The sequence below is a fragment of the Rhamphochromis sp. 'chilingali' genome, assembly GCF_963969265.1.
Source record: "Rhamphochromis sp. 'chilingali' genome assembly, chromosome: 8".
Lineage (NCBI taxonomy): Eukaryota > Metazoa > Chordata > Actinopteri > Cichliformes > Cichlidae > Rhamphochromis > Rhamphochromis sp. 'chilingali'.
Window position 1 is genome coordinate 21,462,795 of NC_137935.1, and position 27,573 is coordinate 21,490,367.

The following is a 27,573-nucleotide window of genomic DNA, read 5'->3' on the forward strand; positions in this document are numbered from 1 at the left end:
CAGGCATCCAGTATCCGTAGTTTCAGGTGCTGCACATCACGTCTCTTCACACCATAGACAATTGCCTTCAGATGACCCCAAAGGTAAAAGTCTAAGGGGGTCAGATCGGGAGACCTTGGGGGCCATTCAACTGGCCCACGACGACCAATCCACTTTCCAGGAAACTGTTCATCTAGGAATGCTCGGACCTGGCACCCATAATGTGGTGGTGCACCATCTTGCTGGAAAAACACAATTTCAAATATCCAGTGGCCTTGAGGTTTCCATTGATGAAGAATGGACCCACTATCGTTGTACCCCATATACCACACCAAACCATCACTTTTGTTGGTCCAACAGTCTTGGAGGGATCCATCCAATGTGGGTTAGTGTCAGACCAATAGCGGTGGCTTTGTTTGTTAACTTCACCATTCACATAAAAGTTTGCCTCATCACTGAACAAAATCTTCTGCGTGATTTTTTGCGAGAATGTCTCACGACAGTGCGCCGTTAGTGACAACAGCTGTCTGCAGATCAACAATGGATCACATATCGATTGTGGGAGAGAGTATGAGCGTGCAGCGTTTAAAGCGTGGAAGTACTGACCTTACTTTGAGTTTGATTCCATAAAAAGTGACAAAAACATTAGCGTCCATCGTGCGTGGGAAGAAAACTTCTTTTTACAGCGAAAAAAACCTAAACTTCCAAGCAAGCACCGAGTGCGCAACGACGTAATGGGAAACTCACAGAGAAACTCGCGGATTCTTCAACTGACCGCGGCACACCTGCACCAGGGTAAACCTCCGCCTACCGCAGTCCTGCTTTACAGGTGAAAATAGAGCAACAGGACCGCTGAGTCTTTGACTTTATTTATTTTCTGCTGTGTTTTACTTGCATTTATTTGAAAGACTGAGTGTAAACACAAAAAATATTTTATTTTATGTGCTGGAATGTGCAGAAAATAGGTTTAAATGTTAAACTAATTTATTCAAGTCAGAGAATGTTGCATATAATTAAATTTTTGCTTGATGCATAAAGTTAAAAGATTAAAACTGATAAAACAAGTTAAAAAAAAAGAGACTTTTCCATTTGATTACATTTTGTATGATGGATTATGCAGAAAAAGTAGAATTGGGCTGAAAGATCTATCGCTTTATCACCTATTCAGGTTGTAAATCGTGTTTTTAAAAAGTAACTAAGTAACTAAGTAATTAATTAGTTTTGAAAATAAGTAATCAGTAAAGTAACGGGATTACTTTTTGGGGGAAGTAATCAGTAATTAGTTACTGATTACTTTTTTCAAGTAACTTGACCAGCACTGGTCACCACCCATCTTGAGGAGTTTCCCCCCTCACATATACTAATGTGCCACAAACAGGACTTTGATATCACCAACCATTCCCATGTTATAACAGTGTATCCATATAAATGGCCCACCCTGTATACTTCAAACCGTCGTTCTATGGCAGAAACATTTTTTAACTAGGTGGCTAATATATATTTACATATAAATGTGTTAGTAATCTCTATTTAAACACTTTCCCGTGACTATTTTCATGTTGGCTTGAAATAAAATATCTAACTATGTTGGTACTGCAGCTTACTACAACGTACTGCAACTTCTGCCTAAAAAGTGAAATGGAAATGGTGGACCGTCATGTCTATTACACTCTTGCCATGATACTGGGTTGGACAAGCAGTGTTTCCTTTGCATGCTGTGATGGGCACAGCAATGCTACTTTTGCATTGTAATATCTTTATCTTTGTAATATTTGTAATATCTTTTTTTTAGATTTTGCCCCAATTCCACCTGCACCTACATTTTACTTTTACCTGCTGATCCAATATCATTTTTATTTTCTCTTACTGCTGGATTAGGTTTGGGTTAAACATCAACCACTACACAAACAGCTAGATATAATTAAGTCACCTAAAGAAAAAAAAATACATAAATTAATGAATTAATTGGCTCATCAATCAATCAATCAATCTTTATTTATAAAGCACTTTTCATACAGAAAAAATGTAGCACAAAGTGCTTTACATAGTTAAAAGCAGCCCACCCCACCCTCCAACTCACTCCCCACACTCTCAATACACATATATCCCCCCACCCCCACCCACCCACACATACACACACGCGCACACTTAAAGAGTAAAAATTGGGCTGGGCTCGCATGAGCCAAGTGAGGAAACATTATAACAGAGAGCCGTCTGCACCGGGAGCCGGTCACAGACCGCAGCCTCCGGGCTGGGCACACAGCCGGAGGGAGGCAAAGGAGCCCCCCAACCAGGCTGAGAGGACCCCAGAGACCCAGCAGCCACGGTCAATAACAGCCCCGGTGCAGAGAGCGCCCTCCGAGGAAACAATCATGAGCTGCTTTTGGCATTTTGGCATATTACTATGTTCACACATTGTTCTGCATAGTTTCCTTGCCACAGTCCACCCACTGCGTGAAGTGACGTCTTTTATATGTGAATTTTGGAGGTACAATTTTGGTCTACTGAAGGGGTTGTTTTATAATGCCAGACCTTTCTTTCGATGTCTACTGAACATCTAGTGCTGTCATCCGTAGGACCTCCATGTACAGGCTATTTATGGTCCAAATGTGGTTGTTTTTTCAATGTCAAACTCATATATAGATCTTGTTTTTATAATGCAACTTCTCTCAGTCCTGCTACCGATCACAATCACATTCACTTCCTTTTACAAATCTCTTCACAATAAAGCAGGATACTTGCAAAGTACACCAGCCAATGCTATTTAAAAATTTCACAATACATGTGCTTGAAAGCAAATATGTTGATTAATTGAAATAAATAAACCAGTTAAAGAAATCTGGAAAATGTAGAATAACAGAAAACCCCCCACATGTACTGAATAAATCAATAGGCTAACACATAATCAATCATGCTAGTGTATATATAATCTGTATTTATATGTGTCATTTGGATAACAACAATGTTGATATTTGTAAACACAAAAATATTATATTTATTAATCATGTAAAATTCCCGCAGCATGTCCACATGATGTTTAAAAAAATGTAGCCAGTCCAAAGTTCAAATGTTGAACATCATAATGATGTCCAAGTCGGGTCGTGGTTGGACACCCAAATTGTGGACCTAGTTTGGAAGTCATATAGATGTCCACAATTGGTCATGGACCAACAGACCCAATATAGACAAGTTCTGCACGTCTATCCAATGTCGAATGTTTAGTGGGTTACAGCAGATTTCCATCAAACCAAAGGTTTGCCTCATTCTGTGTCTCAACTCACACTTAAAATACAAACTAAATTATTAAATGTGACAGGAAATAAAGGTGCAAGTCTCAATGATCTAAGTAGGCTAGCACTAAAATGTTCTTATGTGCTATAAAAGGTGGAGATAAACCCACAAACTGATATGAAAGCAGCTGGTGTGTGAGCACAAAAGTGAAGACTTTTTGGTTTATACTTTATACTCTTTGCCAGACATAAAACTTGAATTGTTCAAAAACAACGACAGGAAAAAAAATCAGTTTATTAAAATGTAGGTTTTATTATTATAGGTAGTCCATTGATTCCATTGATTACACAATGAACAGGGCAAGAAACAGTAACATAATTAAACAGGTTATAGGTTATAGCCTCCAGTTATAATGTTGCAGAAAGAGTTTGATGTGCTACTTGAGGTCAGGGGAAAATGCAGTGAGGGGTTTGCAAGAAAAGACATACTAATCATAATCTGTGTAAGCGTAAATGTGCAAGTGAGAAGTTCAGAGAGTTCTCATGTAAGTTGCTTATGCATCTTTAAATGAATTTTCTTCACCGCATGTGAAAGATTGATGTAACCACCATGAAATCATTCATTGGTTCGTGAAGTTCCATTTTAAAGCCTTGGTTTTAGCTTTCTGGTTGCCAACACATACATTTTCCTTGGCCATAAGTGACCATGTTTGGATGAGAGGGTGGCGTAATACAGCTAAGGCTAGCAAGCTTGGTTAGCAAGGTGCATCCATAGACTGTATGGGTGCATAACACATACACAGATACTTGCAAAGTAGTGCATAGTACAACAAAATGCTAGAATATCGCTCACTTAAATTGCAGCGTGGATTTCTTTGACAGCTGTTAGTAATCAACTTCTCAATAAGCCATGTTATTTGTCAGATAGTTGCATTAAAAATATTCCAAAAGGCACCAACACCACATATACTTTGAGAGGTACTTTTCTGTGGCTAGCAGAGGTGAAGCTTAGCATACAGCTACAGGATACAGCAGCAAGTGTCTGCACACACCTGCCAATCGAAGTGGCTGTGCCACTAATAAGCCTTTAAGCCTTAATACAATTTAAAACAGGTAAATTATATATTTTTAAAAAATAACCCCTATGCAATTACTTTTTTAAAGAGAAGGGTTTTTTAAATCCCACAATTCAGACATGGTCATTTCTGTTGTAAATTTGGTCATTTTACCATGGGACTCCCTGGAGATTAACTCAGTTTTGGAGCTAGTCTGTGGTGGCCACTTATTATCCACTTGTCTGAACCCTGTACAATTTATAAAAATAGACTGTGGTCAACAGAACCATCTACACTGAGTTTCATTCCAAACATTTTCTTGTATAGTGATTGTGACTTTTGGATTTACTTGACAACAAACCAAACAAAACACTCAATGTCAAATTGCTACTAAACCTAAGAGCTTACATACACAGTGTAACAAGTAATCATATGCAGAAATTATAAAATATCAAGGTTTTCCACACAAGCCAACAGAAATCTCAGAAAGTTAAGAGAGCACTCAGAGTCGCTGGTCATTCATTTTAGGAAATAAATGGTTCCTGTGCTCTATGAAATGACAGCAGGGACTCACGTGTTACTATGTCTTCTCTGGTGTCAGCTTGTTGGTGGAGAAAAGAATGATGAGGATAAAGTGTAGATTCGAGCCAGTCCTCCCTGCTTGCTTGTCAGCTTCATTTTGCTTTGCTCCTCCAATACAGTCACAGCTCTTAAACCTAAAATTATATCCATAATGACATGCAGCTCCATTGAACAGGTTGTAACCAAATCCCGGGGAGTTTTTTGTGCCTTTCCGAGTTTCAAGACAGATGGTGAAGCTTGGTAGAGAGATTTGATGTCCTCTTTTTTCTGACAAGCCATGCTGTTTCTCACCAGTTTGTTTATCACTGTTGTAGTCCTTTGTGTCGCACTGCAAAAGTACACAGTCTTGATTTGTGTGACATTGTCTCTTTTTCATGCTTTGCACTCTGTGTTGCTGCTCTGTGCCTGGTTTCCATATCCAATCACAGAAACATGGCAACACAACACAGACGATCATTTTGTGGCCCCAATTATGCACAGAGGGATCTTTGCTGATGTACAAAGCTTCTGCAAAGGCTAAAACGTCATCCAGTTTCATGTCTTTGTGTTTTTAATATCGGTAATTGTGTGGAATGAACAGAAACACTTCAATGAGTTATATTGGTCAAAGCGTTATAAAGAGTATTTCAATACAGCAATATAAGCTTAAGTAAACATCTCGTGATTCACACATGTGTAAGAGTACTGTATAAAAAACCAACTGTAGAGCAAATATTTTCACATTTTGTATTTCCATTACAAACTAGAATGAGATGCAATCTCCATATGCGATATAAACCATGTCACAGTTTACCAATTTAGACAAGTGCAATAAAATAACCTCCTTAATGCAAGATGTGATCATTGTAGTAAGTTAGAGGAATGTGATCATAGATAAACAGCACTGTATTCTGACAGAAAAACTGTGATGTATCAGATAGAAGTGTATATATAGACAAAGACTAGAAGCAGGAGGTTAAGGACAATGCCAATGACTCCTAGCACAGCCAGGAATCTTTCTTCTGGTGTGCTCAGGTATGGACACGTCAGGTCCATGTAAAACTTTTTCAAGAAATCTGTTAATTAATAAAAGTGGTATTTCACTGGACGCTTGGATTATTTGTGTGTTAGTATCGATGTTCTGTTCAAGTAGATTTATGGGTGTTGGGAGCAGATAGGCTAAAGGATCCCGCTGTTGATAATGATAATAATTAGTTTAACAATCTTGGTCCCAAGTAATAGTTTTAGGAGCATATACCTTTCTTATCAACTCATTTGTTCTGGTTGAATCAAAAGTGTCTTGTTTTTGTGACCTTTTAGATAAATGGCAGTGTTTTGGGTTTTTTTTAAGTTTGCACAAAAGTGTGGAAGGAACATGGCTTTCAAATTTGAACACCATTAAATCGAAGACAATCATGACCTCCTCTCCTGCTGTCTGAGACATCCCATAAATGTTAGCCCACAGTCATGGAGCAATATAAATACAAGTATATCACTGTTGCCATAATGGACACACTGTGGGGAAAGAAATGACACAGTTAATATGAACAGTACAGGAACGTCCAGGCAATTCCACATGAAGCTCCTCCTCTGTGACTGCAGGCAGTCTTTAGCTAGCAGAGCAGAGCTGTCTTAAGGAGTAAACAGTGTAGATGCAGGTGTAGATAAAAATAGTTACAATCCAGCTGATCAAACTGCCAACAATCCTCATAAGTCAGCGCTTACGTCAAATAATCAAACCCTCTTAGTATAGAAATACTTAAAGAGAGGGATGGCAGTGTTGGTAAAAGTATTGTGCCAGCATCTCCATGCTCAAGTCCAGCAGAAAGCCTTAGGTGACGGAGGTGTAGATGTAGACAAATATGACCACTAAAAGATTGAGAATGGTCCCAATGATGCCCAGCACTGCTAAGATTCGCTCTTCACGGTCATTCGTGGAGTCATCCTCTCTTGCGTGAGCGCTGCAGACATAGCGGCTGCCCGGGACCATTGTTACCATCACAGAACCCCACCCCCACAGGGCGTGACGCCTAGCAACAGACACAGTGAAGAAGAATTAAGAGACAGCAACAAAGCTGAAAGGAGAAGAGGAAGAAACAGGTTCATTACTTCTAACACAGAATTGCTGAAAACTGTTCCTCTCTTTCCCCATCACAACACAAACACATTCATTTTTCCTGCATTCTTTTGATATTTACTATTTCTTGCATTTGCTAAACACTTGGTGAAATTTGACAAATAAGACACAACAGTTGGGTCAAGCATCTCACCTCAATGTCAAAATTAAACTTCGACTATATCTAACATTACAGATACACAAAGAAACCCTACAGAAAGAGAAATAATAAGCGTGCACAGCAATAAATACAATAAAATATTAATATTTACAAAAAATGCAGTGATTTGGTAAAATAAAAAACACTACGTGTGATGTATGTAGTGGACAGTTACAAGCAACCTGCTGTTTGTTAAGCTCTAGCTGATCTGGCTTGATCTAGCTAACTTGTGTATCCCTGTGTATCTTGTGTGTGCTGTATCCAACCCTTACATGACCCCACTTCATTGTCTTTGCATGTTTATATCCTTACCCTACTCCTCCCTCCTCCACCTAATTCATCTCTCATTCTCATCACTTCAGTGTTCAAAGTACCAGAGAAAAACTAATTAAATTAAAGCTGCAAGCAGCGTTAAGAGGGCCCTCGCACACCGCGCGTTCAGCCACGCCCAACACCTACACCCAGCACATCCGATCTGATGTCACATTGATGGAAATCATGTGTAGAACCACAAGCTAAAATTTCATCTCGTTCGATGATGATTATAGTCGTCCCATTAGGTGGCGTTCTAACCATGACTGACAAATGGCATATCGAACATTTACGAGCTCGACTCTCGACTCATGGCTGCCACGTTTGGGAGAGATTGGACATTGTGCTTTTGAGTGACAGCAGATTGCTACTTTCTGGCTAGTGAGTGAACCTCCATGTGGCACCATGACCACCCCGTTTCGCCAAACATTAAAAGCTTTACAATTCATTATCACAAAGGTCTATAGACTCCATGCACCAGAGATCACGTCATTTTGATGAAATCATGAGGAGGAGTTTGTCAAAGTATGAGGCCTGAAAAGAGGGGAAAATGTTGCCAAAATTACACATTAATTTTAAAATGGCTGACTTCCTGTTGGATTTAGGATATTGCTTGAAAAGACTTTTTTGTACATCTTGATATCTTCCATAAGCTTACCAGGTTTCAACCTCATGGATGAAACACAGCAGGGGCTGATGTTTTGAAATTTTGTAGGGGGCGCTGTGGAGCCATTTCACAATATTCCATGAAAATATAACAACAAAGCCTTTATCACACTGGAGGTGTGGGCCAAACTCCAAGAGTTTTTGCACTTTCCAAGCCCCTCAAAAGCCACTTCATCTTTCATGGTGAACCGCCTTGCCACCAGGGTGCGCCGTTCAGTTTAAACTCACAATTTTCTTACTGAAGCATCATGAGGGACTAATGTTAATATTTACCACTTTTGAGGTGGACCTGATGAACCTGTGAAAATCAGTTTATCAAAGTGAAAGACATGACATTTCCTGTTCCCACTAGGTGGCGCTCTGCATATTCCTAACAATGGGCATATCAATCTATTCAGGGCAGGTCTGACATCATGCCTGTAAAGTCTGATACTGATCAGACTGGTTTTCTTTGAGTTATACTAATTTGTTTCTTCATGGCAAGACGTCAAAGTTCGCCATGCTTTCGGGGTCACACCCTTTCGTGAAAACTCACACTTTTCAATGTAACCCAAGACCAACTCCTTAAGGCTTTCCTGGAGAAATTTGAGTCTGCAGACGTCACCCATCACTATACTGTACCCCAAAGTGTAAAACATGACATTTCCTGTTCCCACTAGGTGGCGCTGTCATTGATATCAAATGTGGCAGTTTAAATTTTTTCAGGGGTGGATCCTTATTATATGTTGGCTCTTTGGTCCAGATCAGACAATGTATAACAGAATGAGAGGCAATAAGATTTTCATGGTGAATGATCAAAATTCGCCGTGCCGCCACGGTCACACCGTATCCTGAAAACTCAAAAGCTCTAAAATTTAATATGGCCCAGGTGTGTAGTTGACACTGACCAAATATGAAGCTTATACGATCAAATCCCAAGGAGGAGTTCGCAAAAGTACGAGGCCTGGAAATGGAAAAATTAGAGCCAAAATGGCACCTTCAATCCAAAATGGCGGACTTCCTGTTGGGTTTGCATCAGTGGTCCCACTGACTTTTTTGTTCGCCTCAGCATGATACACGTGTGAGCCAAATTTCATACATGTAGCTCAAACTATGTGTTCGTAGGGCTGTGTTCTTACTGTAATACCTGTTCTGATTTTCCTAAATCGTGCCTACATACCATACCACAATAATTTAAAAGACTAAAACAAAAACTGAAACTAATTAAAACTAAACTAAACATTTTCAAACAAAGAAAACTAAACTGAAGTGAGAAAATCTAATTTGGAAACTAAGTGAAACTAAACTTAATTAAAACACAAAAAGTCGAAATAAAATGAAAATAAAAAGCTAATTAGAAAGTACAAAACTATAATAATTCTGTCAATATATAATAGTAACATTAATACAAACCACAGTACCCCATACTACTGGCTGACTCATGCATTATTGACATTACACAATTTGTAGAAATGAGTGAGCACAGCTCCACTCGGTGCCTGCAGACTGCCCGTGCAGTACCAGGCTCAGACCTCTCTGTGAGGAGCTCTTCTTCAACTCCAAGAGAGAAAACGCATATTTAGCACAACAGCTCAACACCAGCGACAGAGATGGAAAGAATGATTCCAGCGCTGTCTCCAAAACAGCAACAGGCAGCTGTCACTCAGAGAAAAATCAGCAAGTATGTTGCTTTGACATACAGTAGACCCCATGTCCTGTAGTGAACAATATAAATAAGTGTGGACAGTACAGTCATCATGTGTGCGAAATTTGCTATTTGTTCATTGGCTATGTGCTGATAAATTTTTGGTAATGCAAAAATACTATTCTCTGTACGAGACATGGCACTCGTGGTATCCAAAACTAAAACACCTTCAGAAATTTAGAAATCCTGATAACTGTAAAGGCTTCACAAATGTTTTATTGCCACTGAATCGATGTACCCCAATCTCATCATTTCTTAAATATTCCTAAAGCAATTTCATATAAGCATCTTTTCTTCTAGCTGGTTCCAATATTTCAATTAAATCGTTTGTCAAAATTCTTCAAAATCCACAGTCTGTAAAATTCATTACATTATGTCTTCTTCCATGCTTTTGTTCCTCCGTATGCTCTGTTGCTAAGCACTAGAGCTGTGAGGGATCAGTGGTGTCCTTTAAAAATGAATAAGGTCAGATGCTGATGAGGGAATTATCAGCCGTCCTTGGAGACAATTTGGGAGCACACAGAAAAAGGGAGGTTAGGATTACGACGACACAAGCGTGTGTGTGTGTGTGTGTGTGTGTGTGTGTGTGTGTGTGTGTGTGTGTGTGTGTGTGTGTGAATATATTCTAAAATGAGTAAGACTGTTGGGCTGTCCAGTACACTGAACCATCCATGACTAAGTCCACTTTCATCCAGTTTTTTTCTATAATCCACGCCCTTACAGTGGAAGGAAGTAGTATTGACAAAAACTGGCCATAGAAACAATATTTTTTTATAATGTGTTGTTATGAAAGAGTACATATTCCCTCTGAACTCTTTAACATCAGTAAGTCCAGACATGTACATACATAGTAAACACTAGTAGCTATTCATCCTCAAAGAGTTTCTCTGCCCCGGTTCTCTACTCTCTACACTTGTTGTTCAATCTTTTCATTTTGGTGGTCTGCTGGCTAAACATTTCAACATCTAACAGCTGTTCCGGTTGCCCAAGGGTGCGATTGTTTTTGTGTCCATGTCCTGTATAGAACTAGAGAAACAGCACACTCTTTTGATGCAGTTGAGTCATTCAGCAGTGTAACATGATTATTTCCAACCCACTTAAAGGGGATTCATGGCACACCTCAAAAGTTGAAGCCATAAAGCATAGAAATAGAGGAGAAAAAGTGAGAAAGTAGAATACATTTGAACTACAGCACATTGCAACTATTCACCACTTCTGATGTTAGGTGTTGATTGTGAGTTTAAGTCATGGATGCTGGAGATGAAAAAATGTTGGCCACCTGTTAAAGGCTCTTCCATTTGATCCTCTTACAGAAATTAAAGTAAGAGAAGACTGATGCTTTTCCTTCACAAATAGCTACTAGAAACTTTTCAATTAATACAATATTTTTCATAAATGTTTTTCTTTGAACAATAAGACCCAAACCAGATTGCTGTGCATCTCAGCCACATGCAGTAGATATCTGAGCAACAGGCTCTAAGTCCATTAAAGTTATGAAGCCACATACCAAGCTACCTGTTACCTATCATTATAGCATAGTGTTAGAATGCAACAACAATGCATTCCCCCCCCTCACACACAGATGAAGTCCCATCACCTCTTGAAGACTTCATAGTACCATATTATCCTAAGAGGGCACTTTGCTCTCAGACTGCAGGCAACTCCCAGTTAGTATTCAGGCAGCAGAAACCCTCTCTCCTCTTCAAATGAAGCTTAAAACTTTCCCTGAGATGTGTCTTAGTTATGCTGTGGTGGACCCAGGCCCTGGGAGACTTCCCATGATGCACTGAACATGTCTTCTCCATTCCCATCTTTCCACTGTATGTGTTCATGCACCATTACTACATGTCATTAAAATTTGTCTTCTCTCTCCCACACTTTCTGTTTTGGCCTGTCTCTCTATGCTCTCCTTTTTTCTTTTTCTGTTGGGGTTTTCTCTCTTACAGTGCAGGCTTTTTACTTTACAATATAAAGTGCCATGAGATAACTATTGCTTTGATTTGGGGATATGAGCATAAACACAATTGAACTGAAATGAATTTTCAAGCATTGTGTCTGGTTCTTTGAAGATTTAATTTCTTATTTTATCAGAAGTATAATTATGATAATTATGTCTTTGATTATGCTATTGTAAAAGCAATGGTATTATGTGGTACTTTGGTTGTTGGATCTGTGATGCTTTGATTAAATGCTGTTCTCGCTTTGCTTGTTTAATAGCAACAATGTAAGGACCTGCAATCACTACAACTGAGAAGTGACAATACTACTAAAACCCATGTTACATATCTCAAATTACTACTACCTACAGTATTTAAGTTCAATTGCACTGCAAAAGGTGCAATGAAATTAAACATTGATCTGGATGGTTGTTTTGCTTGCTATAAATGTACATATACATCATGAATATGCATGCATTTGTGTATCTGTGGCTAATGAAGAGGAACAGTGAATTGGTGGGTGGGTGTCGATTCTCTAACACTCATGATTTGAGGGTATTGTACTGCAGAACGTAGTGTGTTACTACAAAAATGACAAGAAAAAGGCAATTCACAATGGAAGAGACACCATAACACAAATGTTGGTCTTTCTTACAGAGAAATTGCAAAGAAAGTCAAGGTGTCAGTGAGTACAGTTTCCTTCACCATCAAAAGGCAAACGCTGACAAGAAGAGGTCCGACCCAAAAGCAGACCCAAAGGCACAACTGAATCAGAGGATACGTTTCTGAAAGTTAACAGCAGCTAGGTGGCTCACAGGACAACAGCTTCAAGCATAATAGTGGTCGTAGTAAGAAAGTCTCAGTGTTAAGTGAGAAGACCTCGAGCTGCAGGTTTGACGGTACGAGTTGCAGCAAGAAAGCCATTGCTTAGACGTGAGAATAAGAGAAGGAGACTTGCCTAGGCCATAAAACATTGACACTGGATTACTGAACACTGGAAGAAGGTATTATGGGCTGATGAATCAAAATTTGAAATCTTCAGTTCATCACTCAGAATCTTTGTGTGTCGTTGAGAAGGCGGAAGGAGGGTTCCACAGTTTGTGCCATCAACTGTCAAACATGGAGGAGGACGTTTGTTGACGGTCTGGGGCTGTTTTGCTGGATCCAGGGTCGGTGACTTGTACATAGTGAGAGGCGCCCTGAACCAAGCATTCTGCAGCGCCATGCAATACTCTCTGGTATGCACCTAGTTGGCCAGGGGTTCATCCTACAGCAAGATAATGACCCCAAACATAAGTCCAAGGTATGCCAGAACTACCTCAGGAAAAAAGAACAAGATGGTAAGCTTGAAAACATGGAGTCGCCAGCACAGCCTCCAGACTTAAACCCCATCAAGCTGGTTTGGGATGAACTGGACAGAAGATTGAAAGCAAAGCAATCTACAATGCCGCACATTTATGGGAGCTTCAGCAACAGATATGGGAAGAACTTTCTGAAGAATATTTGAGTTCTATTATAGAAAGAATGACACGGGTGTGTTCAGCTGCCAAAGGTGGAACTTTGAAGAGTCAAAAGTTTAGATTACATTTTGATCTATAAATTGATTCCATAATTTCTTTTTAAACTCTGCTTTCTTATTTGTACTATGCTTTCATTTCAGAGTGCAATGAGATAAACTGCATAATTTTCAATTAAAAACTGGGAACATTGGGGTGTTCTAAAACTTTTGACTGATATATATACACAGTGTATACACTAGTATACTGTACATGTAATATGCTGTATCGTTCACACAGGCTGGGTAGTTTCAAATCTATTTCAGGATTTTATATTCTCCCTCTTGCTTCCTTCATTTCTCCTTTTAAGAACCCACATTAGAACTAACTGAAGCAGCTCAAGCATTTACTCGATTTGAATTAATATTTAAATACATGCTGTATATTTTAGTCATTTAAACCTCTATAACTCACTGCTATTTCAAGAACAAAAGAGAAGGAGCTGCAATAAAATATCCTATTTAGTTCTTAGCCTTTTGAATATTATAATATATTTGTACCATAAAGCACTGAAATATCCTAATGTGTTTTTGCACTGGACTATCGTACTCTACTATTTTATCCTTTTACCACGGCTAGAGCAGTTAATTTGCCTATTCTAATGAAATGGCCTTGTTAAAAAAAGTATTCCTGCAGTATAGGCAAGCATAAATCAGTATAATACTGGAATCCTCCTGAAAAACGAAAAATAAAAGCGTGTATGTCCCTAATTATGACTGTTCAGCTTTTTTGAGGCGTAATTGAGAAGTAATATTTTAGAAAAGCATGTGATTAAAGTCTTTTAAAAACAATCACAATTTGAATCTGATCTGTAAATTATTGCTAATATTTCACAAATAGCGATTATCCCGAACTTGTTTTGAACCTAACAATCAGGGCAGTGTAAAGTGCAGTAACACTGGGGAATTCACCATCGGCTCCCCCGCTGACTGAGCAATGCAAAGCAGTCTGCCCCGTAAAACTCATGCATAAAATTCATCATAATTGGTGCAGATAGCTCCTCTGCTTATATCGCTGTCAGATTAATTTATATAGGAAGTTATATAAATTCCCTACAGATGGTCCATCTACAGCGCAGTGTGCATATGGGAGTCGGAATCTGAGGTCACATAGCAATTTGCTACCAAAGCAATCTCATGGAAACATCCTGAGATGAAACTGAGGCTTGTGGGATGAATGCTTTACATTAGAATGATATCGTATCAGTAGAAGTAACTAATTTCATTTTGCATCAATATCAGCAGCAGGTTTTATTTTCTTGTATGGTGCGCTTCCTTTGAAGCTGTGTAATGATCTCAACAAGCTAAAAAATAACTCAAGTAGGTTTTGTATTATTATCAATATACAATATACATTAAATATTTATGCCAGTAGAATTATTGATTGAAGATCAGCCTGAGAACAGTAAACAAGACTCGCTACTGCAGAGTTATGTCCATGTAGCCATACACTTATTGCTGTAGTAATGCATAATAGATAACAGATTTGTGGAGGCACTGATAAAAGTATCTATTGCCTCTAGTCATATACAAAAAAATGCTGCTTCTGCTGGCAGTGGTTCTCTATATTTTTGAATAGTGTGTGCTCCAAATAGCCTGCTATGCATCAGTACTAATGAACTAAGCAATATTGGTAAAACTCTACCTTGGAAATATTTCTTGAATGTTTAAAATGACAGACACATTGTAGAGATGCAGACATAATTAGAGACAGTCCTGCCAGAAGGCTCCACCTCTGTGCTTCATCTGTTAGCATCCAAACCATCAATACCAGTCAGGTAATCCTAACGTTCTAATAAGAGCAACAGCATTACAAATAAATATGTCACAATTGAAACCAGTAAGTAAGCGATTAGAGGACCTGATACTAAAAAGGATTGTAGGGGTACAAAAGAAGAGCTAAAGGAAATGGAGATAAATGTATGTGATAGGATTGTTTTGGAATTTTATAAATAAAAATAATTGATTGTTAGTTTGGCATTAGTTAGTAGTCTGCATACTGACACTGTTCAGCAGTATGTCACAAGATAGTACTATCCATGGATGATCTGGATCATGGTGGTATTGTTTAACATTGAACAAAGACCCTTCAGTGACTTATTATGTGACTAATAATTTGAAAATAGGAAAATAGGAAACAATAATATTAACTTTTTTTTAATCCAGATGACCTCAAAATGAAGACTAAGGCATAAAAAAATATCTGCGTGCTTCCTGCTGAGCCACAATACTCCTGTAGTCGGCTTCCATTTATTACTAGTTATTCACTCGGAGGTACTGGAAGGCTAAAACCAGCAGTACAACTTTTTTTTATCTTCTTCCCCTTGTCTTTTATACTTCCAAATAAATGTGATTTATTACACATCTCATACTGATGATAATAAAAATAATTGTCTCATAATAATACAATCAAAAATGTAAATATATATATATATATATATATATATATATGTATATATATATGTATATATTAATCTCTGTCTCTCTTCCACAGCATGTCTTTTATCCTATCTTCCTTCTCTCACCTCAGCAGCAGGCGGCTGGCTGCCCCTCCCTGACCCTGGTTCTGCCGGCCGGAGGTTTCTTCCTGTTAAAAGGGAGTTTTTCCTTCCCACTGTCACCAAAGAGCTTGCTCATATGGGTTCATATGATTGTTGGGTTTTTCTCTGTATGTATTATTGTAGAGCCCTGCAATATAAAGCGCCGTGAGGTGACTGTTGTTGTGATTTGGTGCTGTATAAATAACATTGGATAAATAAAAACTGGATGGATATATATGAATAAATAAAGCTTATTTATGCCAACAGAAACTATGGTAACTAAAACCTAGTCTCTCTGTGTGTAACTCATCAACGCTGACTTCTCATTAACAGAAAATCTGACCTCTTGATTCCTAATCTAGCTATTTGTACACAGTGAGGTCACTGTTAAGCAAATAAAATAATAATAATGTCAACTACAATAGCAGATTTAAGTTATCCTGTGGTGAACTGTGCTGTATGTGTTGGCTGTATAGCCAGTAGTGGTCACAGGAAGGAAGGAATTGCAAGTATTGATTGGTGTCATTGACTGGTAGAATTATTGACTTCACAGAAAGTCTCAGTCATTAATCTTACAGTTTTTGTACTTGCCACACTGAACAGAGACTCTGTTTAGTCTTAGATCACTGTCACGCACATGCACAAAGGAAACATGTATGGGCACCGTGTGCTGTGGAGAATGTAGCATATATAGTAATGTAGTCAAATAGAGTAATTTTACCATTGTCCTCTCTCTCTCTCACACACACACACACACACACAGAGCTGATTTGCATTACAGCATGGTGATGGTGTGGGAGCCAGATCTTTATGACACAGCCTCATTACGGGCTTGGCTGGCCAGCACTGCTGGAATATAAGGCCAGCGGCCATCAAGCAACTGTCACTTCTCCTCAGCAACAGTCCTTCCTTCTCCACGCTGGTGCATGTGTGTTGTTAATGATGTGTGTATGTGTGCTTGTGTGGAAAGAAGAAGCAAAGAGGGTGCCTACTTCACGACAGAGTGACTGTGTATATGTGTTTGTGACAGAAAGGGAAGAGATGGAGTGCATCTGTGTGAGTGAGAAAGTGTCGGAGAAACACGGGGATAACAAGAACTCGCTGAGTTAACTGCTCAACAACTCAACTCAGCTTGTTGGTTCTGGTCGAACAACATTGCATTTTATACTTGATTTAAAAAAATTTTTAATAAAATGTAAAATAATCAAAGCATAATGCTAATGCTATAAATATTTAGCTTCTTCTCAGAAACAACAAAGTGATCTTTGCAGCATGTCAAATATTAGTGGACATTTTAATATCATCTCTAATACCAACATGGAACATTTAGTTGGTCCCAAGCAAATCACACCATACATACAACTTATTTTACTCAGTGCAGGTTAGTCCTCAGGTCCAAACTTGCTCTGATGTTTATTGATTTTTTTTTTTCTTCTTTTGGCATGTACCTATATAGAAAGTGCTTTCTCACTTTATGTTAGGCACGTTAACATTTTTGTACTGTGCTCAGGGGAATTGTTTCTATGTTTTGCCTGAATTGTTGTTAATTGTTAGGAGAGCTAGAAGATATTTCCTAGACTGAAAGTCTTTAATTCTCCATTAATACAAAATAATATTGTGTGGTTAAAAATGATGATGAGTCACTTTTTATTCAAATCCCAGGCTGGATGTCATGTGACCCTCTGGGCACTGCTATCATGCACTCAGAAAAATTATGGTTCTTAAATGGTTCTTCAGATGGCTTCATGGTTCTTTAAAGAACCATCATACGTCAAAGAACCTTTTTATTTTGTGGATGGTTCTTCAGCTATTACAAATGGTTCTTTAAAGAACAAAAGGTTCTTCATCCTTAGCAATCTAAGTTTGATGGTGTAAATGGCATAAATATTTATTCACTATAATGAGGCTGTGAATTATACTGTGTGTTTTCTTTGTGTGCATGTGTGTGCGAAGGGGGAGGGCAGGTTACCTGGCAATTACCCTTTAAGAGAAGATGGTAGGAAACTGAATATTCAAATAAAAGTTAGAAATATTTGCTTAAAAATATACTGGTGGCAGGGTGGGGGCCAAAGCCTAAAGACCCTAACCCCCCCCCCCCCCCCCCCCCCCACACACACACACACACACACACACACACCTAACCCCACAAACACATTATGAATATGGTGAGTTAACAAACAGTAGACACAATGCACACATTCAAATACTGTACTTTAGTTTTAAATTTTAATAAAGCATTACCATTTTCTACTCCAAGGCATTACTTTTGAGATTATTATATATTTTTGAAAATACAGCATAATGATAATACTAATTATTGTAAACTTTACAAACCATCCAGCAGTATGTAAAGTCAAATTATAAGATACAAGTAAATAACAATTGCAGAACAGAATGTCAGTGTAATAAACACACACTTCGTTTTGACAAATCACAACTTAGGTAAATGATCTGAGTAGTTGTTCATCACTGAGCAATTTGTTAATATGTGTTTCGAGCCAAATAAATGACAGGGAGAGAGAGTGACGTCAGAACACGTCATACTATAACCTCCCGGGAGCGGACTTAGGGGGTCAGTCGTTGGGATGCGCATGCGCAGACAGAGTGTGCGAGCGGCGGGCCTTGACCTTTCGGGAAAAAAAAACTCACGGACGGTGACAGCGAGGCGGATAACAGTCTTCAGTACCTGCTGGACTTTGAAGCTGTGGATTCTGGGACTGTTAGAAAAGGTAAAACATTTCCATTAAAACCTTATTACTGTTTTGTTTTTGTTACTCGTCATTGTAGCTTGCTGTTAATGTTGTGCTAACAGTAGCGATTAGCTAGATACGTTAGCCGTTGAGGTCAGCGCAATTTAGTATCCGGTATACAGAAACAGTTTTCCTAACAAAACCACTGTTATAATTAAGTGAAGCTGCTCCCAGCTAATTTGAACCTTTGGCTTCTAAAATTTGTGGTTCAATTGCGTGCTGCGTACATAACCTAATGTCAGCTAGACCGAAATTAAAATTTAATATATTGTTAAAGTCACTAAAATGGCGCCTGAAGCCTGTTATGACGTGAGCTCTGTGTCTGCTCTAGAAACTCTGTAGATCTGAGCCGTACATTAAATACTCACATGAACCTGTACTTTGAATTCTGTATGAGCTGTATAAAATACAGCTATGCATAAGAGTTTTGAATGAATAATTAGATTAGATAACTCTTTATTGTCTAATAGAATTATATAGAAATGAATAGAAAGTGGTTCTTTAGACTGATGCCATAGAAGAACCTTTTTTGGTGCCACAAAGAACCTTTCAAACAATGGTTTCAAACATGAGAAGGTGTGTCTTTGACTGTTCCTGCATAACTTAGTTTCGGACTAGTTGACAAGTTATGCTCCGGTCATTTGATGTTTCCAAGATAGATGTTCTTTTGTAATATAGTTAAATTTTTTTGTATATTTCATTTATCCACCATCATACATCATACATACAAGCTAAGAAGAGGTCGTTATACTAACAAGAGGTATCAACGCTGGGCCAAAGTTCAGCACATGGTTAAAGTTTGTAATCCAGCCAGGGTGTAAATATCACTCAGCAGCCAGAGCTGAAGCAGGTAGCATCAACACATAAATCTACTCTACCCGGCTTAAATCACAAGAGCACCTCTGACCAAAAAGCTGTAGATTTTTCTTGTTTGCACAAATTAATCCAGATTCACATTAACTGTGTTCACAGCTCCAACAAAATGAGGAAGAGGAGGGGCAGAAACACAATTAGATTGAATTACAATTGGATGGAAGGCGAGGACAAGAAGAAGGAAGCTTAGGATGAGGAGGAAGAGAAGCAGCAGGAGCATCTTTAGGGATCCCTATGATGTCATTGAGGTTTGTTTCATTAATATGGTCCTCTCACAAAGACCGATGACATGTTTTAGTTCACGTACTTCCTGTATTAAATAGTGATATGCAAAATGTTGTGAAAAACCATGGAGCAGGTACGTATAGTGCATCTGCAGGTAAATGAAAATCAAATCTCTAAGACAGACTGAAATCTGTATATTTATCACCCTTATGATAAAACCCATGTCAGCCATTGGTTTATGGACTTTGTATTTTGAAGCCTCAGCATTTGCATTATTGCTGTTGCTATGTTGGGACCATATTAGGATGAGGGATCAGAATCTGGAGTCATGCACACTATTATTTCATTTAGTGTGTATCCATAAGATTCGTACAGCAGATCCAAGTTGTGCCTTGAAAACAGGAAAGTCGTCTGCATAGAGGAGAACTGTAATAGCAGGCTTGTACAAAGTGAGGCTTTGTGCACTCGTTTTACTTCTGTCACCCTGTTTTGATGCAGATTTCACTTGAAATCAGGCAAGAACTGGACTTATTTTTTACAATGTGTTCTTGTGAATTGATTGTGTATCGCATATGTTTGATTGATTTGACTTTCTGCAAGACAACAGTCGTCCACTGGCCAAAACAATTTTCCAAATACCTCCACGTGATCAAGCCTGGATTTAGAAAAGAATAGCAAAAAAAATCTGCACCTCCTGCTTCAGATGCAATTTGTGTTTGTGTGTTCAGAGGCAGCGGCGAGAGGGGAGACCTCGGGTCATCCAGCTGGAGAGCCTGACCAGGAGGAGTCGAACATTAACTCAGCTCTTCCAGGGCACCCTGCAGACTCTGCTGCTGGCATCGGCGAGGGATGACGTGAACGCCAAACTGGAGTCCATCACAGGTCAACTGCAGGTATGCGAGTCAGACCTTCTGAGGAGGGTTTCACTTTTCTCTCTTCTTTATAATTGACTCTTTTCTCTCTCTTTCAGCTCCTTGTCTCAGAGTGGGAGGGATTTGAAGCACAAAGGGAGGAACTTGTCGTTTGGTTGGCTGATATGGATGTCCGCCTGAGTGAGGTTGACCAGCTGACAGGAAACACCAGTGAAAAACTGAAACAACTGCAGGTGTGGGCTTGTTTTGATATGACATATATTTGATATGAAACATACGTCAGAGACATTGTCCTAAACTGGACTAACAAAGGGCCATGAGTACAACATGAAAAGTACATTACAGAGCGTAAGGCTGAAGTTCATTGATCATTTTAATCATAAACTTGTTGTTGAAATGTTTTTACTGAACATGCAAACATCTGCTGATGAAAATGTGTTGATTTATTGGTCTGTTATGAAGCTATTTCTAACGTGTTTTATCACTTTCTGATGTTTTATTAATTAAACAATACATGTATTATTTGTTGTGTTATCTGTAGATATATATATATATATATTTATAGTATAGCCAATATATTTATTTATAGTATAGCCAATATATTTAATTATTACTGTTTAAAACACTAATATGTGACATGTATTAGTAGTGATGTTGTGCTGAGGGTTAAAATGCCTTTTTGTCTTTTGGTAACTACAAAATGACAATAAACCATTAATATATGTCTATGCTGTGCTCGTATTTATTTTACCCTGCTCAAATTCAATTTATGATGCATTTTATTTTGAAAGATTTAAAATGGTTTTTTAAAGAACCACTCAAAAAAGGTTCTTTAAAATGGTTCTTTTAAAGAACCATTTGAAGAACCTTTTTAAAAATGGTTCTTTGAAAAACCATTAAAGGTGCCCCAAAGAACCATTTCTTGATGGTTCTTTGGGGCACCTTTAATGGTTCTTCAATGAACCACTGAAAGAAATGGTTCTTCAAAGAACCATTGTTTGAAAGGTTCTTTGTGGCACCAAAAAAGGTTCTTCTATGGCATCAGTCTAAAGAACCACTTTTGGTTCCAGTTGGCACCTTTATTTTTCTGAGTGTGTGACCTACATTAAACTGTGTGAATCAGTGGATGGATGCATAATGTCACCCCCTCGGCTTGCATATCATATGGACTGTGTCAGATCACATGACCTGCATTAAATTAAATGAATTTAATTTAATAACCCTGATCTCTGACCTTTCACCTTTCACCTTGACCAAGCTCCTGTGGGGAATATGATCTTTAAAAAGGTGATACACAGAGACACACAGCCACACATGTCCAAAGATGCTGTGAAAGCATATCATATAAGTAGAAATTTGGGGTTCCCAAACTCTGGTCAAGCATGAAACTTGGCATTTTCTGTGAATCTTATTAATTACTGTGAGAATTTTTAGCAAAAATTGTTGAGCATAAGCGTAATCTGAAATGCTTTTGGCATGGCAGTGGTCTAGCAGTGTAAGCACTTAGAGATACAATGTACCAATTTACTTCAACATATATGCCACATGCTTTTCAGATGACTTTTCTGCTCACTTTCTACGTGCCAAACAAACTTCCACCATGTGCACATGACACTTGTAAACACAAGTCCCCTTGGACATGCTTATCCACAGTTTTTTCAAAGAAGAAAGCTGCGTCGTCAGTGTCAGGTGCACAAAAGAAAGTAGGGGACCACTACTTTTTTTCACCATTTCTTAATGGACTTTTTTCCAGTTTAATTTTTTCATACATGGTAGCATACAGCTGACAACATGCAGCATGCCAGCAAAGAATTGCAGCCTATTAGACAATTCTAAAAATGCCCCTTTTTTAAGTTATTGGAAAAAAATGTGATGCCATCTTTTGTTTTTTCTCACGTACTGAACATATACCAAAACGATGGCTCCACCGTTCATGCCAAGCAGTGATTTTTGTGTACCATTACATGCTTTTGCAGATATTTGTACTCACCATACATTGCACCAGGGGGGCAGTCGAAGACTCCTTTCTTTCTTCTCTTTATCCGAGCATGCTGTCAGTTTTTTCTTCTCCACCGTCCTGCTGGTTTCTCTCGCCTCCTTCTTCTTCTCCTCCTCCCTCCCCTCCCTGTCCCCCCTCTTTCCACTGCTGTTCAGGTCCAGCGCTGTCGCTGGTGCCAAGAATCCAGGCGACACACACACACAAGCAGTTCTGGGTAACTCTTTGAGAATACACTTCGACACAGCTGGGTTTGAAGCTCAGCGCAAACACACACACACACCACTACACACACACAAGCATATCCACAAACACAGCTGAGCACATCCACAGTCCTTACACACCCCCTGCGCAGCCTCACATAAACACACAGCTGGACTATTTGCAGCTGGATGGAGATTGTGGCATTGTGTTGCTGTTTTTTGATGTTTTGAGGAATCAGAAATTCAGGTTGGAGAAATGGCAGTTACTGAATGTTTAGAGATCAAGAGGCAGTGGGACTTTATTCAGTCCAAGAATTTCCTCGCATATTTCCTCAAGCAGTCTTCTATTGGTCAAATACTCAAATCTAATCCTTGCAGGAAACACACAAGAAAATCATTTATGCTTCAGCAGTGTTGGCTTAACTCATCTGGCAGGACTGGCGCTGTAGAAGCAGGTGAAGCATTTCAATCCAAAATGTAAATCAGTGTTCTTCTTGTAGAAAAGAAGAAAATGTTGTGGTCCTCATGAGATCGCTCAAATATCGGTCCTCTTCCTAAAGGTCCTCCTTTCTCTAGAAAGTCATTGCAGTCAATCCAAAGAAGTTGGACAGCTGCCCAAAAAACCTCCAGGAAGCCAACTCCTGGCTATTTTGCATGTCTTATGTTATTTTGTGCCAACATCTCTGCTTCATATCGCTCAGCTTGACTATTCTGGTGTAAAAACTCCTCAGAGAGAAAGAAATCAGTTGCATCTCTTCTGTTTTCCCCTCTGTGGAGCAAGTAGCATGTTCTTGCCAGAGTGGCCTGTCGGCATCAATATTTAACAGCAATCTCTTGCTGTGCTGCTGTCACAGTTAAAGTTTCCATGTCCCCATCACTGTGCGCTGGATCTCATGTTCTCTGGTCTGCAGTGTTTTCTCTTCAGCTCCGTCTTTCTGTCCTTCTGTGCTTTATTGTATTTCCAATATTGCTCTAACCTTTCTACCCTCCATCATTGCCTTCTTCTATTTAACCCTCATGAAACTTGCTCCATATCCAAACCTCTGCCAGGTTCTCTCCTGGAGGTAAAACACAGCCACGCAGGACTTTCTTGCCCGCAAGGAGCTCAAACAATCTTTCATTAATCCCCTCCTACTGTCCTTTTTTGCAGTTCTCCATCCACTAACCCTGCAGCAAACCTTCACTCAACCTTCCCTCAACTGGCTTCAGTCAAATTAAACCTTCCACTTTCTATATTCACCCTCTTCTTGCCTTCCTCTCCCTCTTGCAACCTGATTCACGTGGCCTATATATCACTCACTGCCTGCCTGCCTGCGTGGTTACTTCTGTCCTCATCCTGTCCTTCTTCTGTCTAATGACAGCTCAATTCTGGTCAAGTCCTCTCTGATTTTTTCCCCCCCGCTTTATATCTTCCTCATTGTTCCTCTATCTCCCTCCACCTCTCCTCTTGCATGCAGAAAACGCGGCATTTGAGCTGCTGTGCTCTGAGTCATACCGCTCTCTCCTCCCTTTTCCTTCCAGAAGCTTGCAAATGTTCTTTTTTTTTTAGTGCCTCGCTTCTCTAACAACCATCAGGATTTGTTCAGCATTTTTTTAGATCCTAGGCGCTGAAATGATGCCTTTTCATCCTGCTGACACAGACAGAAGGACAGACTGTGGATAGACAGTCAAACAGAAAGACAAAAAGGAGCCAGTCATACTTTTTCCCAACAGAGGCAGGAGTCTGCTTTTAAATGCTTGATCCTGTCTGTGTTTTTGCTGTTGCTAGTAGTCTTACTCATTTGATTACAGAAGGCTTAGTTTCTCCTCTTCCCACTGGTGAAATGCCTTTTTCACTCGCCGCAGTCCCTGTAGCAAGTTTGGTCCATTTTTCCTCTCTTTAACCCTCACAGCTGGCTCTCCAAATATGTTGTGACAGTCTGAAAAGAGGAGAAGAAAGGACAGAAGCACGTTTACTGTAAATACCACTGTCTTTTACACTCTAAGAACACACTGAGATGTTCTCAGAAAAGGGGGCAGAAAAGCTTATGGGTGGGTGAGTGGGTGGAATGGAAAGATGGTTAGCAAGAAAAGGTGTGAAGACAGAGGCACAAGGATGGATGAAGGGTAAGACGGTGAACAGAGGAAGATGAAGATGGGTACATGCATGGATTTAAAGGATGAATGGTTCGGCAGGTTAACTGCTGTCACAGAGGAAAAGGCCTCTCCAAGTCTCTGTTAGTCAAAACTATCAGTATAGTAGTATTTAAATTAGCTTTGTCAATATTTCATTCATTTATAGTTTGATATTTTACCTGCGTTGGAATCCTGCCGTACTCTCCCTGACAATGCACTGCTGCTCTTTTTTAATTTCTACCTCTCTCATCGTTCTCTGTCTGCTGCTGCAGCCTCAGTCTGTGCCACCACTAAAATGCAGTATCCCTTCCCTCCCGCCTCCTCTCCTCTGCCTACTCCCTCTGTCTCTCCCACTCTGTTTCCCTCAATTTCTCTCCCTCCTTTACCCCCACCATGCTCCCATTCTCTCTATATTTGTCCTTCTCTGTCCGTCTGTGCCTCTATTTTTCAGTCTCTCCCTCTATCTCCTCACTTGGTTTACACGTTCACTTCCTCCGTCCCCGCCCCTTCCGCCACTCTACCCCCTGTCTCCACTTTCCTCACATGTATTCCATCACCACCTCTCCTCCTCCCTTTCTTTCACTCTCGTCGCCTGCTTTTTTCAGCCTTTCCTCACAGAGAAGCTTCGAGAACACACTGGACTGGACAGGCTCTGGGAGGGGAAAGCTCGGGGGACATGTGAACACCATTCACAATCACGCCGCATGAATAATACATCCATAGTACGTTCATACTTTTTCAAATGCATGCACACATCAAAAACCTGCTCCAAAGATGTTCTCTCGCTCTCTCTCTCTTTCACTCTGACTGAGAAAAAACAAAAGTAGATCCTGCTCAACAAACAATGAGGATTTTGATATGCGCTACCTGTGCCAGCCACACGGGCTAAAACGCAGCTCACTGAACGCGCTGAGAATGAAAGCAGGTCTTCAGCAGCGCAAGACCACAGCTGCAAATCGAAGAAAGATTGAGCAAAATGTAATTAGTAAATTTCTCATACGACTGCAGCCACATACTGTTTTTGCAAAAAATATGTCATTTAAAATGAAAATTCAGCTTTGACAAGCAGTGATCGACTCATTGAGCTTCTAAATGAAACATTAGTACATTTAGGTTTGCGTAACCAGTGGAAAAGAGACAGAAGATCAGAAAGGGAAAGCGTTTGAGTGGGTTTGCTTGCATGTACATGTTGCGTTGTGCTGAACATTTGTGCATATATGTGTAAACTATGAGAAGTGCATCACATCGTCCTCTTGCATATATGTATGTGTGTGTGTGGCTGAGGTTGGGTGCGTGGGTGGTTGTGTGTAGCTGGTTAGAACTGTCCTTTTGGCCCCTAGCATCACCCAGTGCCACCATCTGTGCTGCCAGCCAGATGGGAAGGGTGTGTGTCTGCACAAATGTGTGTACATGAGTGAGTGTGTCCAAGCAACCATTTACATGATCACTGGATGCGCTGTTTTCTTATCTAGAAATTTTTTTTTGTGTCAATCCACAGAGCAAACTAGCAGTTCTTACGATTTGTTGACTATAAATCTGATGCAACGCCGCCACCCTCCACCCCATAGTAACATTTCATTGTTAAGTGACACTATGCCTGTTGTTTTCAAGTGACCTGAGTCCTCTATGTACTAAGTGACTAAAGCAAATCATGCAGCTATAAAGCAAAGAAAGGAGTCAGGAGAGGTTACTACAAAGCCATGCAGTCTATGACAAAATAACCAGATACCTCACACTATGTACAACTCACTGTATCACTTGAAATATTCAAAGTACAACTGTGTTTTTTGTGTCATTTCATAGACATGATGGAAGGTGGAGATGTAGTGATTACACAAACTTATTTGAGATGAGCAATGGAACAACTGCCAAAACGAAACTACAAGATTAAACCGCTTTAACTGAAGAGTCATTGCTCTTACAGCAGATCTTATCTGCCTTGGTCATCTTCCAGCAACGGATGTTATGTGCATCACAACTGCACTGCATTGTGAGATATTTATACTGTTGTAGCGTCCATGCTAAAACAGGGACTTGTTTCAGCAAGCCCCAGGGTAGACCCAGCTGAGAAATATAATCAGCTGAGAGATTATATTTCTCAGCTGGCTTGGGAATGGAGTCCCCCCTGGAAGAGGTGGATGGAAGTGAGGAAGTCTGGGCTTCTCTGGTCAGACTGCTGCCCCCACGAGCTGAATTCACATATTGATTATAATAAGAAGAAGATGGATGGATAATCCTGGCACAAGTACTCTATGGGACTGTGCAAAACGTCTGAAAGCACCCATCATTTCTTTATTTTTTGTTCCTTTAGACTGTTCCTTTAGTTGAATCTAGACAAAAAGAGTGAGAAAGCCCATTTTGACAGGCAAAATAGTAATTCTAAAAGAGCTGTTAGCCAAAACATTGGTGTATCTCGGTAGGGTGTGAGGTGTTTCCTAAAAAATCTGAGGGAACTGGATGATTGGAGGACAAAAAAAATGAACAGCCAATGAACAGTATCTGATAGTCAGGTCCTTGAAATTTAGGACTGAAAATCTGTGGCAACAGGTCTCAAAGAGTGTTGAATCAAAATGTCACATTTTAGTTCCAAATGAAAGGCAAAGGTTTAAAAAGGAAACTCAAAACCAGAACCTAAACTGACACAAAGAGCTTAAGGTTAGCTAGAGAAATCACTGGAGCGGACAGGAAGCATAACAAACAAAGACAAAGAGAAGGACGTGAAAATATTTACACAGAAAGGACAA

At 39.5% G+C, this 27,573-nt stretch overlaps 1 protein-coding gene and 1 long non-coding RNA gene across 2 annotated transcripts; one reads left to right on the top strand and one right to left on the bottom strand.

Moving 5' to 3' along the window:
• Positions 1 to 3,526: 3,526 nt before the first annotated feature.
• Positions 3,527 to 25,152, bottom strand: LOC308401304. Its single transcript, XR_013972516.1, has 3 exons — positions 25,009 to 25,152; positions 22,506 to 24,633; positions 3,527 to 6,855 (listed from the first exon to the last, which is right to left on the bottom strand). It is a non-coding gene; the product is annotated as an uncharacterized lncRNA (long non-coding RNA).
• Positions 18,381 to 21,174, top strand: LOC308401237 (nesprin-1-like; the record flags this gene model as incomplete). Its single annotated transcript, XM_080889371.1, has 3 exons — positions 18,381 to 18,524; positions 20,372 to 20,536; positions 20,614 to 21,174. The coding sequence occupies 3 exons, from the start codon at positions 18,381 to 18,383 to the stop codon at positions 20,779 to 20,781; spliced, it is 477 nt and encodes a 158-aa protein (XP_080745497.1). The 3' UTR covers positions 20,782 to 21,174.
• Positions 25,153 to 27,573: the final 2,421 nt, after the last annotated feature.